This window comes from Crocodylus porosus, unplaced genomic scaffold (assembly GCF_001723895.1).
Source record: "Crocodylus porosus isolate Cpor-Errol unplaced genomic scaffold, CroPor_comp1, whole genome shotgun sequence".
Classification (NCBI taxonomy): Eukaryota; Metazoa; Chordata; order Crocodylia; family Crocodylidae; genus Crocodylus; species Crocodylus porosus.
Genome location: NW_017728897.1, coordinates 1,866,310 through 1,884,135, shown reverse-complemented (window position 1 = coordinate 1,884,135; position 17,826 = coordinate 1,866,310). Strand labels below are relative to the sequence as shown.

General features: G+C 50.4%; 1 protein-coding gene across 1 annotated transcript in view; it reads right to left on the bottom strand.

Annotated features, from left to right (window-relative positions):
* Positions 1–16,613, bottom strand: part of PEBP4 (phosphatidylethanolamine binding protein 4) — a 157,009-nt gene extending 140,396 nt beyond the window's left edge. Inside the window, exons 1-3 of the mRNA XM_019556588.1 lie at positions 16,589–16,613; positions 13,282–13,427; positions 11,544–11,676 (exon numbers count right to left, since the gene is read on the bottom strand). Of these exons, the coding sequence (XP_019412133.1) occupies positions 11,544–11,676; positions 13,282–13,427; positions 16,589–16,591 (282 nt within the window). The 5' untranslated portion in view covers positions 16,592–16,613. The remainder of the gene's footprint in view (positions 1–11,543; positions 11,677–13,281; positions 13,428–16,588) is intronic.
* Positions 16,614–17,826: the final 1,213 nt, after the last annotated feature.

Here is a 17,826-nt window from a genome sequence, read left to right as displayed (position 1 = left end):
CCCCAAAAATAAATCACTCACTGGCCACTTAGGAAACGCTGTCCTAGGGGACTTACAGCAGAGCGAGCACGGGAACTGAGGAGTTCAGGGCACAGGCAAAGTTCTGACACATCCCAAAAACCCCACGAAGCCACTGCTTTTCACAAGCTGCTCCAAAATTTTCTACTCTCTCAATAACTGGCACATGAAAACAGCATTTTCAATAGTACTTTGTCTCTTCTAACACCAATCAGAAGTCATCATCTGAACATTTTAAGTCTTAAAGTTTCTGTGGATGTCTAATGAAAAAAAATATATATATCGAATCAGGCAGAGAGGTAGAGTAACCAGTGACCTCTTTCTGGACTCCTTGTCCAAAGTGATCAGCCCCAAATGCAAATAATCTGCCCCGGGCAAAAGAAGGAACATGGACCAAACAGATGGACTCTACATCTAGGGAGTCTAAATGTAATGCAAGTGATGTGAGCTGGATACAGGCAGCTGGGATGCACAAGGGACGAAGCTCAGCACTAGTCATCCTGATGGCCGAGGGTAAGTAGTCACTGCCGTGACAATCAATCGTCAAGCTTTTGCAGGCCTGACAGCAAAGGAGAGTGCTCAGGAGGAGGATGAAGGCGCTTTGTGGGGGATCCAGTTGAGGTGGTTGGAAATTTTCCAATGCACCATTTTCTGCCTTGGAACAGACCAGTTTGTTGAAATTGAAACATTTCCACGGGAATCTGATGATTTCGTTGAATCTAGGAACCAGGCAGGTTTCCAAGGGAACCTTGCCTGGTTTCCTGCCAGCTTGCCCATCTTGTGGCTACAAGCTCCCAATGGAGCTGGGACTCTGAAAACCCCGGCTCAAGCGGACGCTTTCAGGGCTTCCAGGCCCTCTGCTACACAGCAAGACTTTGGCAGCCCCAGTCACAGCCAGGGCTATGCAGGGTCCTCCCACGTGGGCAGCCAGAGCTCTCTGCGGCTCAGGAGGCCTTGTCCATCCAGTTTAGACAGAGTTGAAGCAAAACATCGTTCCCAGTTTTCACCCTCCGCGTTCTGCAACAAATTTCAAAATGGAGAATTTTGTTACAATGCAAGGCAGTGCTGAGATTACAGGATTTCCCATAGAGCGGGAGATCTGGGTTCATACCCGTTGCACGCTCCTACTTCTAAGCTACCTTCTCAGCAATCCTCGTCTCCTGCTAAATGCCCGGCTCCAAAGACAGCACGTGACAGCCAGTCCTTCACATCGATTGCGATGAAAGAAACTTCCCACCCCAGCGGCCTGGCTTGTCATAAGCAGGTGACAGCAGCCAGTCGCTGTTACCCACCTAATCTCACCTGGTTAGAAACACTATTTATTCCCTGCTCAGGATTTTAAAAAGTGGAGGAGAGCGCTTACAGCTCAGCCCTGAGAGTCCCTAGCGTGTGATAAGCTGGAGCCTCGGATCAAAGGAGCCATGCTTAATGCTGCTCTCCCCAGACAGAGCAAGCAGCAAGGATCCCACCAAACGAGATGGTTGGGTTAACTTGTTGGTGGCAAAGTTGTCCCCAACAGGTTCTGCCCAATGCTAGCTTTGTAGGGACCACACAGCAAGACTACCAAATCAGACTGAACACGTGCCAACCGCTTGGAGCAGGACTAGATGACCTCTTGAGGTCCCTTCCAACTCTAACTTTCTCCGATTCTTTGATGCCGCATCACAGTCTCATCATGCAAGACGCTGCGCACTTTTGTTGTTTAAGGGTTTTGACTGGAGGCCTCCTTTCTGCGCAGTTATCATGGGCCTCCACCCCCTGCAGCTGTTCACACCCTACCAGGACAGGGCTGGGCTGGGCCACGGCTCCGGTATTCACACAGGTCTTTGTATTGCTTGCAGTGAGCAGAGAGCTTGTGAAGCATGTGCCCCAATCCAAGATGCTGTCACCGCTCCCGACGAAGCAAGCAAGAGTTGGCACCTCTGCAAGTCGGCGTGGAATGTGCCCCCGGCCCCTGCTCTCAGCGGGTCTGATCCGGCACCTGTTCACACATAGCCGAGCATGGCATGTGCAAACTGCTGCTCCAAAGTCACATGAGAGTGAGCATGGTGCCAAAACGAGGGAGTGCCAGGACATTCCTGCGGGAGGAAGGAGCCAGACTCGGGGCCCAGGGTTTGAAGCTGCTTCCATATGGTTATACCCAAAACGAACAAGGGAGCAAAATACTTCAAAACCAAGCAAAAAAGTAATGGGGCCCACGGCCAAATCCTCAGCCCCAGTTGGGGATGAAAGCAACAGGCTGCTGATGCACTTTGCTAGCGGTGCTTGCCAAGTAGCTCCAGGCCCACAGCAGAAGTGTCCAGAGGAGCAATTGTACACTCGCTCCCCTGGCGGCTTGGGTGGGCCCTATGGCAAATTTGTTCTGCGGGCTCTCGGCCCAGCTGCTCACAGGGTATCCAGCTGCACCTCGCTGGCAGTCCCACCTGGAACGGCCAAGTTGCGTTGCAACTTTGAATCGAGAGGGACAGAAAGCAAGTGTGTGCCAGTGGCCAAAACTAGCTCCAACATTTTAACACACAGATGAATGCATGTTGTACCATGTAATCACAGCCCTTGGCCCATCCAGCACCTTCCAGGTAAGGATCTTCCAGAGCTTTATGAGCCTGAAAGAACAGGGCCTCATTATCTCCATGACTATTCCCAGTGCAGGGTTGGGGCATTGTAGCCCAAGGGGGCAAGCGATTTGGTCAAGGTTGCACACTGAGGCTGTTCTGGAGCCAGAAATAGATCCCAGGTGCCCTGGCTCCTAGTCCTGTGCTTTCGCTGCCAGGCCGTTCCACATGATGTTCTGCAATTAAAATGGAAACTCGAGAAGCATGAGCTCCAAAATGGGTTTACCATTTGTTGGCTGTGCCCCAGGTCAGGAGGAGACACTGGACTCCTTCCTACACCCACTTCCAGCCCTCCCCTTGGACTCATTAAACACAAAATGTAAGGGTCCAGCTCTCCCTCCAGGTACCTGGAGAAAGGCAGCACACACCTCCCAGCCCAGGAGTATGATACACACCACACTTGTGTTTGTTAAGGATTGACATTTGCGGTAGAAACAAGCTGGGGTAAGGGCGAGGTGGCTTTACCTATAACAGCAGGAGAGCACAGGTCTGTCCACCCAGCAGACAAACACTGCACGTCACTGAAAATACCCTTGACATGACTGCCCCGTGTCCTCTCTCTGGGATCAGCTACCAGGACAGATGCATGGAAACTATACAGTGACCAGGGTCAGGACTGCATGTTAGTCCTTGCCAGGAGGGCAGCTGTCCTCTGGGCATGTAAACAGTAAAGAAAGGGAGATTGTGTAGTGGGTACAAGCCAAATCCCGTGTCCCGAGCATGCTCTGGGCATGCTCCAGCTGGGGTGGCAGATTGTTGGGCGTCCGGGGGAAAGCACCTTGAAACAAAACTGCTGGTCATCACCTTCACGCATCACCAGAAGGCTCCCAAATATTGCAATGTGGGGCACAGGCCAAGCTGATGAGGCAGATAAGCAACCACCTTTCCTCTTTCTGTGGGAAGAATTGAAAGCCCCTGAGACTTGTGCCTTGGTCACCCTCCTGCCACGAGGCAATGGCTAGTGCCTGATACTTTGGAAGTATCTGGGGGATCCCTTTGTCTCTGAAAACCATTGAGAAGCTGGACACATGGTTCATTCAGGAACGTAGGCTGAAACCAGAGAACATTTCATTAAAAAAAAAAAAAAGCAGCGTGTCAAGGAACACTCGAGTTTCCTCCGTCACGGGTGCAGGATTTCTTAGCAGGTATATGGAGCAGAAACCCGGCTGAGCTCATTAGTGAGAATATTTACCTAGACCCGCTGGTGAGAAAATTCCAGCCACCCCAAGGAAAATTATTTTTTCAATTAAAAAAAGACCAAAACAAAAAATGTATTTGGCTTGTCGAAAAGACAGCTTTCCACTGAGCACAGACACTTCCTACACAGAGTCAAAAACCCTGATTTTCTGTCGAAAAATACGTCGGTGGAAAATTCCTAGCCAAACCTCTGCCAAGCCCTTGCCTTGACATGTCATTCCAGCCCCTCCAAAGCCCAGCAAGGAAGCAGCATGTCGCCCTACCATGGCAAACACCATTATCCCCACTCTTCAGATGGAGGAACCGAGGCAGCAGGACATGAAACCGCTTGCCCAAGTTTTCGGCTGTGCGCGAAAGGGTCGAGGACTCCCGACACCTTCAATCCAACTCGAAGCACAGTAAAGATTGCCTCTCCCACAGATAGCGTCCATGGGAATCCACAGAGTTAGGTGCTGTCTCCTCTGCTCCGAGTCCACAAGTAACCCCCATGCTGCAGCTTCGAGCCATGCATGCAGTGGCCGGATAGCCCTGATGAAAGGCCAGTTTCTAAATCCAGACAAATTCACCTGCAGGCAATCCTGTTCTGGTAGAAAAGGACATTAAGAAAGCTCCTCCAACTTCAAAAGCATCCTAAGGCATTCAAGGGTTAAAATTATATATATAGGAGCACAGCAATATATATATTATATACATATGCACATACACTGATCCCTTTAGACACAGCATTGTGCATCAGATCCCAATGTGCATTTGCCCCTGGCTTAAAATTAAAATACTATAACATGCTGCAAAATCCAGCACATCGTGTGCTACTCAATGTCTCCGAAAGACTTGTTTGGAAATCATCCAAGCTGTTTGGGAGCAGGGTAAGCAGTCAGCTACACACACTCCTTCGGGAGGAAAGCCCATCTCGGTTCACATTCATACAGCACGCCCTGCCGGCTGATCACCAGAGCAGCACGGGTGGATCTGCAGATGCCCAGGGAGAGGCCTCAATGCTGAGCGACACAGAGCAAGCCTGAGAAGAGGAAGGAGCTGGGGACCGTGTCCCGACAGCAACATCTGTTGAACGGTGGAGTAACACTTGCAAGGCAGGGAGGGAAGCCTCCTTCCCAGGCATGCCAGGAGGCAGCAGGCTTGGAGCACAGAGCCAGGGAGGGGTCACTCCTCTAGTGTCCTGGGTTAGATAAGGCTGCGTGCAAGGTTTCCAGCGTTTGCTGCTTCAGATTTTAGTCATCCAAGGGTAGCCGACCCTGAAAGACAGGTGGGAACGTGGTAGCTTGGACTCCCATGCTCTCTGGGTCTCAGTGACCCTGTACCATGTCTGCTCAGGGTGCCTTGCGAAACAGATCCCCGCTCTCCTTCGCTTCCAACCTTGCACACTCAGCCGGGGATGCAACAAGCAAGGTGGGTGCTCATCTTTGGGCACCTTTATTGTGGCTAGAGTTGGATTGTTGGGCACCAACTCTGGCATCAGAGGCTAATGCTGGGCTTCGGTTATACCTGCAAAACTTCTGACTTAAGTCCTGGCCTTGGCCGTCTGGGACGGTGGATAAAAGGACTGGGACTCAGGAGAGACTTTACTCCCACCCCCAGCTCTGCCACCGAGTTGCGGTGGGACCTGGGGCAGATCATTTGGACCATCTATGAAATGCAGACCATGATACTAACCTCTTCAATAAGGCAGCTTGCGAGCTGCAGATCCAAACCCACACACAAAAGCCAAGTCTTGCTCACATCCCTGGGGCAGCTGCTGGGGGGGGATTGCCAAAGCCTTTTTCCCCCTTAAGCCACACGCAGACACTTTTCAGGACACCTGTACTTTGCACCACATGATCTGCAGGGAGGAGAGCTTCCTGGTAGCTACCAAGTGGCTAGTGAAACTGGTGCTTAATTCAGCTGCTTAGCAACTGCGATGCAAAGCCCTCCCGGAGCGTGAGCCTCACAAAGCTGCTTCTGTCTCAGTTGCCTCTTAAGTGGCACGAGTCGCTGCAGCGTTTGATAGGATCCGTCTTTTCCTAGAAGTTATGGACTGGCGCAGTAGCCAGGGGGAAAAACCGAGGCTTCGTCCGCGATCAGGAGACAAACAGATGGAAGCCGGAGGAGCGTGCAGATAAGTTTGATGGACTTCTGAGCCAGCTGCTTCTAGGTCACTGGCATCCATCAAGTTTCTGCCAACTCTAGCATGCTCACTGGGCTCAGGCTGGTCCGTGTTTGACCACACGAAGCACTCGGGTCCTGCAAGCGGTGCTACAGACGATTCTGCAGGTCGTCCTTGTCACCTGGCTGGCATCTCGGCATGGTCCTTGGGGCACCGTGCTGCCAAAAGCGCAGCCTTTCACAGAGATGCACCTGACAGTCTTGCGCTCGCGGTTACTAAAGATCCTTGGCACCTGAGCAGCCCCAGTGCCCCGTCCAATATTCCTTTTCAGGCTCCCACCTTCTCCCCGGAGTGCTTGGGATGCTAACGAGAACCAATGGTGCCATCTACCGGTACTCTACAAACATGGCAACCGTTTAATATTGTGCTGCTACCGCATTCGAGCATTGCAGGCTCCCCAGTTACCTTTCTCTGCCACATGCAGGGTCAAAGAGGAGATCCCTGAAGTTCAAGCTTTGCACCCAAGAAACTATGGATACCTGGGCAAAGTCAGCGAAGATTGGGGCCAGCGTGGGAACAATTTTTATCCTGTCTGTGCAAGTTCAACTGACGCCACAAGGACAAGAGCAGTTCTTACCTTGTGCTACAAACATCAGAGCTTTAGAGCTCACCTATCAAAGACAGGAATACCCAGTTACCTGTGGGGGCACATTTCTCACAAGGAAACCACCCACTCTCTCTCTCTCTCTCCAATCTCTCAGCTGTAATCCTCAAAAGGGAATTTACACAACACCTTTCACAGATGAGCCTATGAACTTCACTTCACCCTTCTGGATACAAAAAGTTATGGACTAAATCTAGACATTGGATTTATGATGCCTGACATCCGACTCCTCCACTATTTACCAGCTACATTCATTCCCCTTCCCCACTCCTCCCCAACCTCTTTCTCACCCCTCTGACCCTCAATTTACATCTTCACTGACTGGCTTTCTTGCATACCAGCCCAGCCTCTGGCTTCTTTACTATTCCTTCCATCCAGGAAGAGCACACACCAACTGCAGATGTTTCCTCAGCCTGACAAAGGGTATTTGTACCCGAAAGCTTGCAAAAAGAAGATTCCCTGCCCCCCCCCCCCCACCAGCTAACTGAGTTGGTCTAAAAAGATACCAAAGTTACCCAAAGAACCTTGTCCGCCTTAGAGTCCATAATGAACTTTACCTCCACATTTGGTTTAAGGATCACCTGGCTCACAACAACTGCTGGCAGCACAAGCAATAGCCTCATTATAGGAGATGCCTTGGAAATGCCGCTATCCGCATAAAAGTTATTTACAAATGCTGTTACCAGCTTGCTTCCCCCCAGGTGAAGAATTTCAAGGTAAGCACGCGAGTTCAGAGAAAAACCGTGTGGTTCTTGTGGCATTTATTTAAACACAGGCTTCCTAACTGAAGATCATGTCTAGTTCATCACACCCTTCCCTTCAGGCTGCCACCTGTGCATGGAGCAACCATCTCTTCATACCAAACCTTCCTTAAGACACCCTTTTGCCTTGAAAGTCTTCCCATGACAACACATAAGGAATCACCTCCCCAGCACCAAAGACAGCCTTTCATCCAGTTGGCTATGCGCTGCGCAGGTCTGGTTTAGCGTGCAGGAGTCTTGGCATCTTCTTTTAAAGCTGAACAGTGCAAACAGGATGAGGCGGATGCTCTGGTACTCCCACCCTGTCCAAAGCTTGCCCCAGGAAAAATTTTGCTGCTGGAAAGTTGTGAGCGACTCAATCTGGCAGACTTTAGGCATGAAATAATTTCCCAGCCCACTCTCATGGCTCTGTGCTTACTGGAAGACAAAAAGTTAGCCTTGGTAAAAGGTTAAACCCATCCCGCTTCACCTGCTGTAAACTGTCCCCGGGTTTGTTCAAAGTAGCGATGGGAGCAGCATGCACAACTACAACCAAGCTCAACTGGCTGGGATCTCAGGTTCAGCCCAGCACGAAGGTAAGGCTGATCTGTAGACATCAGATCCAGGCTTGGATCCCAAATGCCCTGATGCCGAGGTGTTCAGGTCCAGGATTTGATTCTACTTGCTCCGTGCTGGATCCATCTGGGACAACCCAGCCATGGAGCTGCCGGGGGATTTCTTCACAGCAGCATCTGGGAGATGCAGTCTGGCTTGCTCTACATCAAAGGGTCCAACGCTTTCTTCCTGCATACCCTCTTCCAGATTTACCAGCTGCCCCTAGCAGCATACATTTTATATTTAACCCCTTAAATGCCAATCACCATTATTATAACGACAATTAAATCTGCCATTACACAATTTCTCCTGCATACCCCACAAAGATGTCTTGCATTCCCCCAGGGGTACGTGTACCACGGCTTGTGAACTCCTGCTCTAGAGTCTCTCTCTCTCCCCCAGATGCCCAGTAGGGGTCACTGCCATGCTAGAAGTAGCTCATCTTCCCAGCTGGCTGGGGGAGCAGTACAGAACTACCAGCTGGTGGCGGAGGCCTTGTGGGATGCAATTTGCTGCTGGGTCAGGTTGAGTCATTGGTTTCCCTCTCGGCGGTGTTGAGAGAAGTCTGGTGATGGTGGCTGCCAACAGCATGCACTATCGATTATTGCTGGCCAAAAGTGCCTGACAAGATTTGTTCTTCGCAGCCTCTGGCTAGCTAAGCACAGCAGCCAGCAACAACCCCCCCCTCCCCCCGCCTTCTTAGCCCACAACTTCTGCTCCAGCAAATCCTCCTGCATGGAGGCAAGCAGGTTTTCAGATATCTTCTCCCGTCTTCAACCTCCCACACCTCACCTGTGCTTGAACCTAGGAGTGACCTGGTAAGTTCCCACCCTCAGTGGCTCACAGGAGATAACTCTCCCTCTTCTCCTGTGGCTCCTAGGGGCTCCCAGGGACAAAGCATGGACCGCTAGCTCTGATAACCCTGCAAGCAAGCAGGATTATCATTGCGACAGCCCAGACTGGTACTTGATGTTGTTACAAGGACTGGACTGAAGCCAAAGGAATAGCAGGCCACCGGGACCCGAGGCGGATTCAGCAGGCGATACTCATTTATTCACAGAGGTTTGGGTCAGGGGGGACCTTAGCAGATCGAGTCCGACCCCCTGCCCTGGGCAGGAAAGAGTGCTGGAGTCAGACAACCCCAGCCAGGTACATGTCCAGCCTCCTCTTAAAGACCCCCAAGGTAGGGGAGAGCACCTCCTCCCTTGGATGCCTGTTCCCGATTTTGGCAATCCTTACCATAAATACAGTCTTCCCGATGTCTAACCTAAATCTGGTCTCCATCCATTTGTGGCCATTATTCCTAGTTACTCCAAGGGGTGCCCTGGTAAACAGAGCATCTCCTATTCCTTGCTGCCCTCTTCCCACCCCCAGATGAATTTGTAGGTGGCCACAAGATCCCCTCTCTGCCTTCCCTCGTGGAGGCTGGACAGATCCAGGGCCCTCAATCTCTTCTTGTAGGGCTTTGCCTACAGGCCCCTAACCATAGGGGACTTCTTGCGATAGACACAAGTTTCATCTCCTATGAGGGTACGCAAGAAACAATTGGAGCCCCAACTTCCTTCCCTCCTGTTCCTGTTTAGCCACCACCTCTCCCTGTGCTTGGAGCATGGCATGCAGGGTCTTGCCCCGTATCTTGACAGGCTAGCAGGAGCAGCCACCTCCTTTCATAGAAAATGAGGGTTGGCAGGGACCTCAGGAGGTCAGATCTAGTCCAACCCCCTGCTCAACGCAGGACCAATCTCAACTAGATCATCCCAGCCAAAGATTTGTTTAGCAGGGTCTTAAAAGCCTCCAGAGATGGAGATTTCACCACCCCTCTGGCTAACCTGTTCCAGTGTTTTATACTACCCTCCTAGTGACAACATTTTTCTTAATAGAGAGTTCAACCCTCTCTTTAAACTAGCTTCTCCCTTAGGCACAGCAACTCTCCTGGGCCAGATGGGTTTGGAGACTAGATCACTGTCCCCTCCAGTTCAGAGTCCTTCCAAAGCCCTTTCTACTGGACCACAGCCTCCCCACGTGTCCTCAAAAGACCAAGGGAGCCTTGAGATAGGGCTGCAATCAGCTGTACAGCTTAGAAACAAAGCTAGAGCCTTTGAATCCCTATAAAGTGGTTGATTGACACATCCCACTGCTTGAACACAGTGTGGTACAGATATGGGCAGGACAGGTCATTCTTCAGACTACATAGACGCTGGATGTACTAATGTTTCCAAATAGCGATTTCAGGGCAAGCATTACACACACAGTCCCCTTAGCCAACAAAGCTGTGAGCCTTGGTGTTAAGAGCCAGGTTTACACAATTACAGAAAATCTGCAATTATGCACCATTACAGGAACCCACACAGTGTCATATTACACAGTTTACACTGTCTGGGCAGCCAGAGACTTTATCAGATTAACGCAGCTTTTAGAAGACAGACTGAAGTTGCCTAGAAGTCGCTTGGGGGCGGGGAAGGGGGGAAATACAGGTGCCAAACAACGGTTTGGGGCACAAATATAAAAAGGCTTGCAAGAATAAAGGAAAATATTTAAAAGCTTTTCAACTTTCATTCAAACCTAAGAGTTATCCTGAAAGGGGGGCACGGATGACATTCGAAAGTTGACGCAACCAATCTACTTGCTGAAAAAGTGTGGAAAACAAGGAAACGGCACCAACACTAGAAGTAAATGAGGCTGTGTAGGTGTCCCGATCAATAGTACCAGGTGTCCCTAGTAATGCAAGAATGAAATCTCTTCCAGCTCCTATATTTAAAGATCAAACCTGAGAATATCTTCATAAGGGAACACAGAGGTCTAAGTACACACGGTGGGATTTTCAACAGCGTTCCTCACTACGTGTCTCTGCTCCCAGGGGGATTAGTGGGATTTTGACTGCTGACGTCCCTGGGAATTGACATAAGCCCATGTAGTACATTTTTGAAAACCCCAGCCAGATGACAGACCTCATTTTTCAGGCAGCATTTCCGAGATGGCCTTTGATGCTCAAACGAAGCAAGACAGCACTGGGGGAAAATGCAATAAGAAATCCCCAATGAGCGCTAGAGCCCAGCACCAACCCCCGAGTCCCGTTCCTTCAGGACGAGGTTTCAAGCACAGCATAAGTGACTAGCTACAGTCCCATCAACTGCCAGGTACAGAAAGATGTCATCACTACAGGTGTAGAACTGTGTATTTCACAAAGAAAATAGGATCCTCAACATCAGGGCATTTCTTCTCCTCTAGGAAAACATGAATACTGCTAAATCCCCAAGGCACAGACACTATCTTGTCACTCGCTGCGTTTGCTTGCAGTATTTGTCGTCAGCCAGGAGAGGTCTCTCTGCAACGCGGAGTTCCCGACAGTGCGATTTGTTGGCAAACAAAAGCAGCAAGGCTGGAGCTCAAGCTATGAGGAAACCTGTATATGCATCTATAGATGATGACAGTTTTGTTAACAAATGCCTCTGATTTAAGACAATGTGCCTTTCAATGCATCCTGAAAGGTGAAACACATTGCTGAATCTATCAGCTCGATACCTAGAGGAAAACCAGGTGGGCTCTTCAAGGCTGCCATGTGCAATCACACAGCTACGACGCGATCCTGGGCTTACCTTCTCAGCTCGTGGATATTTAATCTCTGGGTCTCTCCACTCCTTGCTGATCCGTTTCCTGTACTGATGGCACTTGGGAATGTAGGTGCAGCCAACGTCCCCCAGTTCTGGGTAGAAAACTTGTAAATCCCCTCTGGAAAGAAGCAGCAGCGAAAGAACCAGAGGTGAGGCTGGGTTGCATAGGGTTACTTGGCAAGAGAAACGAGGGGTTTTTCCTGAAGGAAAGGAACCAGGGATTGGATCGTGGAAGGAAGTGAACCCTTAGCCCACCTATGCATGCCTCAGAGCACTACTGCTATAACAGCTGGGGTCATGCCAGTACCCAGCACAGACATCTGTCCCCTACCGCATTACCCAACATCACAGAAAAACACCTGTTGTCACAAACCAGGAATGAATTGCACCGTGGTCACGATTACAGGTGAGTTTTGGGCACGGTACAGACAGATAAAAAGGATCTAGTGTGGCCGTGGGTTAGCCGAATGGTTAGCCCAAATGAGCCTGGCCCTTGCTGAGAGGAGACCAAAGGAATACATGCAAGATGCACAGGACTGCGCATGGTGTGCAGGAGGGCAGAGAGTTCAAAGCCAGATGCAGGGATCGTGACGTGTGGGAGGAAGTACGGCTGAGTAGTGAGGTTAAGTCTACACTTCAGTTAATCATTTGGAAGATTAGTTGAAGTTGCTGGTTTTAAAAGAGCATTTAAGTTCAGCTTGAAAAAAAAAACGGAGAAGTGATTTTTAAGCAAAAGTCCTGAGCGACAATGCTAAAAATATACGTATGGGGAAGGGACGTGATCCTGTTCCTAGCACTGGCTTCCTATCAAGGCTTCTGTATCCAGTATCAGAGGACTGATCTCTCCCACCTCTCCTACATTGGCTGGTAACTGTAGTAGCACATTATTTCCAAGTAGCCCAGCTGTTAGATGAGAACAGCATTGTGCAAGTATCTACTTCTCTACCTTGCAAAACATCATCTCTACACTCCCCTCCCTGCTGCAGTTCTTGTTAGAGTGCATCCAAGTTCTTCATTTAAAAAGACTGATTGTTCCCCAGCAAAATCAAATCTCTCTGTACAAAGCCTCTAAACCTCCAAAAGCAATTTGTTTCTTTGGAATTTCTCTACAGAAGAGGTGTCTTTTTTCTACTTTAACTCATTTCATGGAATAGTTCTTATACAAGAGACTGTCTTAGAGGTCAGGAATGACTAGACTTGCCCAGCTACAGTTGTAGGGACCAAGTTGGTATAAAATTAATGCAAAAACTCCATGTCCCAGCATGCAACGCGTCACCTTGGTCTGACCCGAAACAAACTTCAGAACAAATACACTGCCGGAGTTATTTTTTCCATCCCATGCAGCTGGAGTTCTGGAGTCTGCCGACCCAGAAAGTTACAATCTGGATTTATGAAAGGCCCAGAAAACATTGCCATGTTATCTGGCTTTTCGGTCACAACAAGGCTGCATGATTCAGGGCACTGGTTTTTTTTGTTGCATGAGTCAGGAAGGAAGGAAGGAAGCTTCATCTTCCTTTTCCACATACTATGTGTAGCTTTGTATTGCTTGGGGAACTGCCCTCTTTTAAAGAAAGACTATTCTGGCTTAATAATGCTAGAAGGAGTAGATTACCCAGTGCCACCGGCTACTGCAATGATCTGGCATAGGAGGCAAGTCATGCCTACCAGGACTTGGGTGCCAAGGCATTTGAACATCTAAGAGAGACAAGTGGAAGTCACTCACTGGCAGAACTGGGAATCTGGGCCATCCAGCTTCTCAAAGTCGCAGGTCTCCATGAATTCACTATGCTGCAGAGTCTTGCTTTTCCAGGCAGCAACGCCAACTAGGCCCATGGCCAACAGGACAGCGACCTGCAGCTTCATCCTGTCCTGTATAAAGGAACCAAGAGACAGGAGGGTAGAGCTTCCCCCAGGCCATTCTGCACCCCAGACCATCACTGCAAGGCCAATCCTATTGTATGCAGGCTTCCTTTGGACACCAACATCAGTATATTAGCTTCCCGAATAGAGAAGCTTCCATTAAGAGCAGATAAGCATTCTACCTCCGCCCTAAACCCAAGTGCACTCTCTCTTTCTTGATCCAGTTCGAGAGCATGGAGACCATTTTCAGCTGCTTAGCAATTGCACCAGGAGCGCGAGAACATTTCCACTGCATCTGTCAGTGCTGCTCATCAGCTAGTCCTGGAGACAAGCTACAGACAAAGCAAACTCACTCTTACATACCGCTTTTGCTTTGCCAATTCTACATCATTTAATTCCAATTATGTCAAGCAGTCACTGCATTTCCTAAGGAGGTATGGTGCCAGGAAATGCTGAACGCCTGCCGGGCTCTGTCAGCTGCTTGTCCTTAGCCAGACCCCGCTGCTTCAAGGGCCCACTCCTGCTGTGCATACAAGACACGTGAGCAAAGCTTGCGGGGGGTGGGGAATAGCAAACAGCAGAAGTGCAGCTGACTGCATAGAGTTGGGAAAAGCAGGTTTCCACATTCCTTCCTCTGATGCCAGGTCAACTAAGATGGGCACACTGCTCCTCCACAACCCCAAGACATCCAGGTCCCCCACTCTATGCCTTGCTGTCCTCTTTTCTAGCATCAGCCAGTCACCACCACCTTTCTGGTTTTAAAAAGAGCATTTCAGCTCCTTCCCAGATGCATCCTGCTGCACCAGCCTAGAATTGCAGCTCAAGCCAAATGCAGCTAGAGCGGACAAGGCCAAGGCTTGGAGCCACAGGACCCCAGGGATAAGGGATGCAGTGATCTGGGGAAATGCCCCACTGGAGCAGGATGGTCAGCTGGGGAAGATCCTGAATGGGGAAAGCAGGAGACCTGGGCTCGACTCCCTACCCAGTTACTTTGCCATCGCATGAGGTTTGGCCAGCGATCTCCTTGGCTCCATTTCCTCACTCACCCTTGAGTGCCTCTGTCTGTTTACAAGGCAAAAGCTTCAGGGCAGGGTGGTTGTCTCACTGTATGCGCAAGCAGCACCCAGCACCGTGGTTGTCTCAGTGTCTATAGGCACTGCTGCAGCCCAAACAATAATGTGCCGTGCAGCCGCGTCTCTGAGTGCTGGATGGGTTCCCACTCCCACATCTAGCACCCTGCTGGGCGAGGGTCAGAGCAGACATCCTCACTGTAGCCCAGACACCAGGGTAAAACCAAGACTTCTTTCTCCTGGGTGGTTCCAGTGGCCCCTGTGGACCTCTTCAACTGACAAGGCAAAGCTAGGCACACACTCTCCCATTTAGGCCGCGGGTCAACCTTTAATGCTATTCAAAAACCTCGGGTCAGAAAGAGACACGGGGCCAGGACGCTCATCTCAAAAGTGCTGTCTGCAGTTCTAGTACCTCCAGGGCCTACTCAGAAACCGTGTTGCCCTCAGTGCTGGACATGCACCTAGAAAGAGACCATCCACGACCTAGAGTTTGCAGTGGACACAACACAACCCAACTGAGTAGCGGAGATGAAGCGGCTTGCTCAAGAAGTCGGACCCAGCCCTGAGCATTCACACCCAGCCTATCCTTTCTGCTCGACTTTCTGGCTCCTTGTCGCATGGCACGTCCCCCTTCCCTGCAGCATCTAACCCCGTTCTCACCCCTGGGGTTTATCCCTGCAAAGCAAGGATGGAGAGGAAACTGCGTTGCCGGTTTGAGGTTTACCTGGAGCAGAAGAACCGGGCTGGGCAGGAACGGGGAGCACAGGGGGAATGGCCCGCCTCGAGGCCGCAGATAAACACAGCAGCTGGCTTGACTTTAACCCTCCATCACGTCTCCAGCCTGGCCAGAGTGACAGGCAGCAGGTGGCAGGGAGGGAAAGTAAAACAAGCCGGAAAACGGGAGCTGCTGTCTATTGGGTCCTGCCACCGTCAGTCCTCTCTGCGCTGGCAGTTGGGGGCAGGTTCTGATGCTGGCCCCGGTCCTGGGGCATCCCACGCGGGGGGGCCGTCCGGGGGGGGTGGGGTGCTAGCTCAGCTCGGGGAGCTGGGAGGATGCTGCTTCGGCGCCGCAGACATGGCTTCCTCACTAGGAGGGGAAAGGTGAGGTTGGAACAGGGATAGGAAAGGGCAGAGCACACAGCAAGAGGGACAGCTGTGCCCTCCTAAGCAGGCAAGGAAAGCAGCGGGCAGTGTGGTTTTGTGAAGGGTGCCCTCCCTGACCCAATCCGATCCATATTAACATCCTATTTTAGGGGTCTTTCATCAAGGGACCAAGCAGGGCTTTGCAGATTCAACCCTCCCCACCTTACTCCCACCCACAAGGTAGGTTGGCATGAGCCTTATGCACACAAACTGAATAGAGAGATTTGGATACAGGCCCACATCGGCATTCAGAGTCAGGACCAGATCCGAGGAGTCAGCATCATTCCCAGCTGGGTTGCTGTAAAGGACCCTCTCTGTTCTCAAGTCTTATACTACTCTCTCTTTCCTCTAGCCATTAGACCAGGGGTGGGCGAAATGTGGCCCAGGGGCCGGATGTGGCCTGCCAGGCCCCTAAAAAATTTAGGGAATTTATCTCTCCTCAGCTGCCTATCATGCAGCCCTCGATGGCTTGCCAAAAATCAGTAAGCGGCCATTCACCCAAAATAATTGCCCACCCCTGCATTAGACAGTCCCAGCTCCCAGGTTTGTATCAACTCTGAACTCAGCCCAGCTTTGTCAGAAAAAGAGGAAAAGAGGAAAAAGAGAAAAAAATTGCCACTTCCCCTACCTAGGAGGTGCTGGAAAGGATGCATCTAATCAGTCTAAACCAAGTGAACTCTGTGGTAACAGCTGCTTCATGAACTTCCACACCGCACAGGATCAGTGGATCTCCACAGTGCTCCAGGCCCGACACCCTTTAGCAGCCTCCAAACATTTATTCGGATGACACAATAAGCAACGGAGGCAATTTATTTTGGCTGAGACATAAGCCGTCATTTGAGAGCATGCATTACAGCACACGTTGTATCACTCTATAATAGGTTTCAGACACACACAGACCATGAGCAAGCCCAAACAGAAAAGGAGTTTGCACATTTAACTAATTAGTGACATCAACATAATACAGGGGTGATCTTGAGGTTTGAGACTCCAGGCTGCCTGTTCCCATGAAGAGGGTTGGGCAGGCTCTGTAATTAAACCCTGAATCTATGAACGCTGGGACACGTGAGTAGCTCTCTTCCCACCAAAGTCCAGGGGAAGCCTTGGGTGACTCAAGATTGCAAAACCAGGCTTGATATTCGCCTCCCCTTTTGTAACCCAAGGACAACACTTAGTCCAACACACCACATGGCATGCTGAGTCAAGTCAATAGAAACTGCACAGGCACAGATGAAGGGAAGCTATAACTCCATGCAAGACAGACACGGACACCTGCACCTTTGCACTGTTGGCTAAGCAGCTATGAACCACAGATGCCCTCCACGTTACCTGCCATCACCAGCAGGCCACAGATGTGGTTTTCCCATGGCTAAAAGGAACCTCGTGGTCCAGCCCCTCTCTAGGAGAGGGATAAAGGAGGAGTGGAAAAGTCTGTCCAGGACAAGTAAAAATTACAGCCATCTAGGAATTGCCCAATCAGAAATAGGTTTTCCTTCCAGAAAATGCAGACTTGGTCTAAAAGTGAAACTGTGTTGCAGAAACTCACCATTTTCAATGAACCTCTGTCAAGAAAGGATCCTGCTCCAAAATGGGATTTCCCGACAAAACCAGGGAGGGAGACACCCCTACTTCAGAATAGCCAAGAGCCCAGTGGTTGGGGGACTCACTCGGGATGTGGGAGACCCAGATCCAAAAAGTGTCTGGGAGCTTGTGAAGAAGCACAAATGAGAGCAGCAGAGAAAGGCTTTTCTGGCAGGGTCGTTGTGAGATTCTTCCTCCCAGAGATCTCCAGAGAGGATCATTATGAAACGCTTACAGCAAGGACTTGACATTGGGTCCCTCAACCTTTGAACTCTTGGTTCTTCAGGGGCGGGAAGGGAGTCTCTTTTTGCAGGAAGCATCACCAGCCTCCCTATTCCCTATCCACTTCAGTGCAGAATTAGGAGCTTTTCACAGGATGGAAAACCAATTTCCACTCAGCTCTGCTGAACACTCTGGCTGCCCATAAGCATGCTTTCTGAATGACAAAGTCTCCTTATCACAACATGCAGACAACACCCTCTCCCTCACAGGCTTCCACCAAAAGGCCTCCTGCAATGCTCACCCGTCTTGGGATTCACACCATGCTAGAGCTCTCCATGTCCCACCAGCATGCAGCTTCAGTTAAACCACAGCAGGAGCTTGGACAGCAGCAT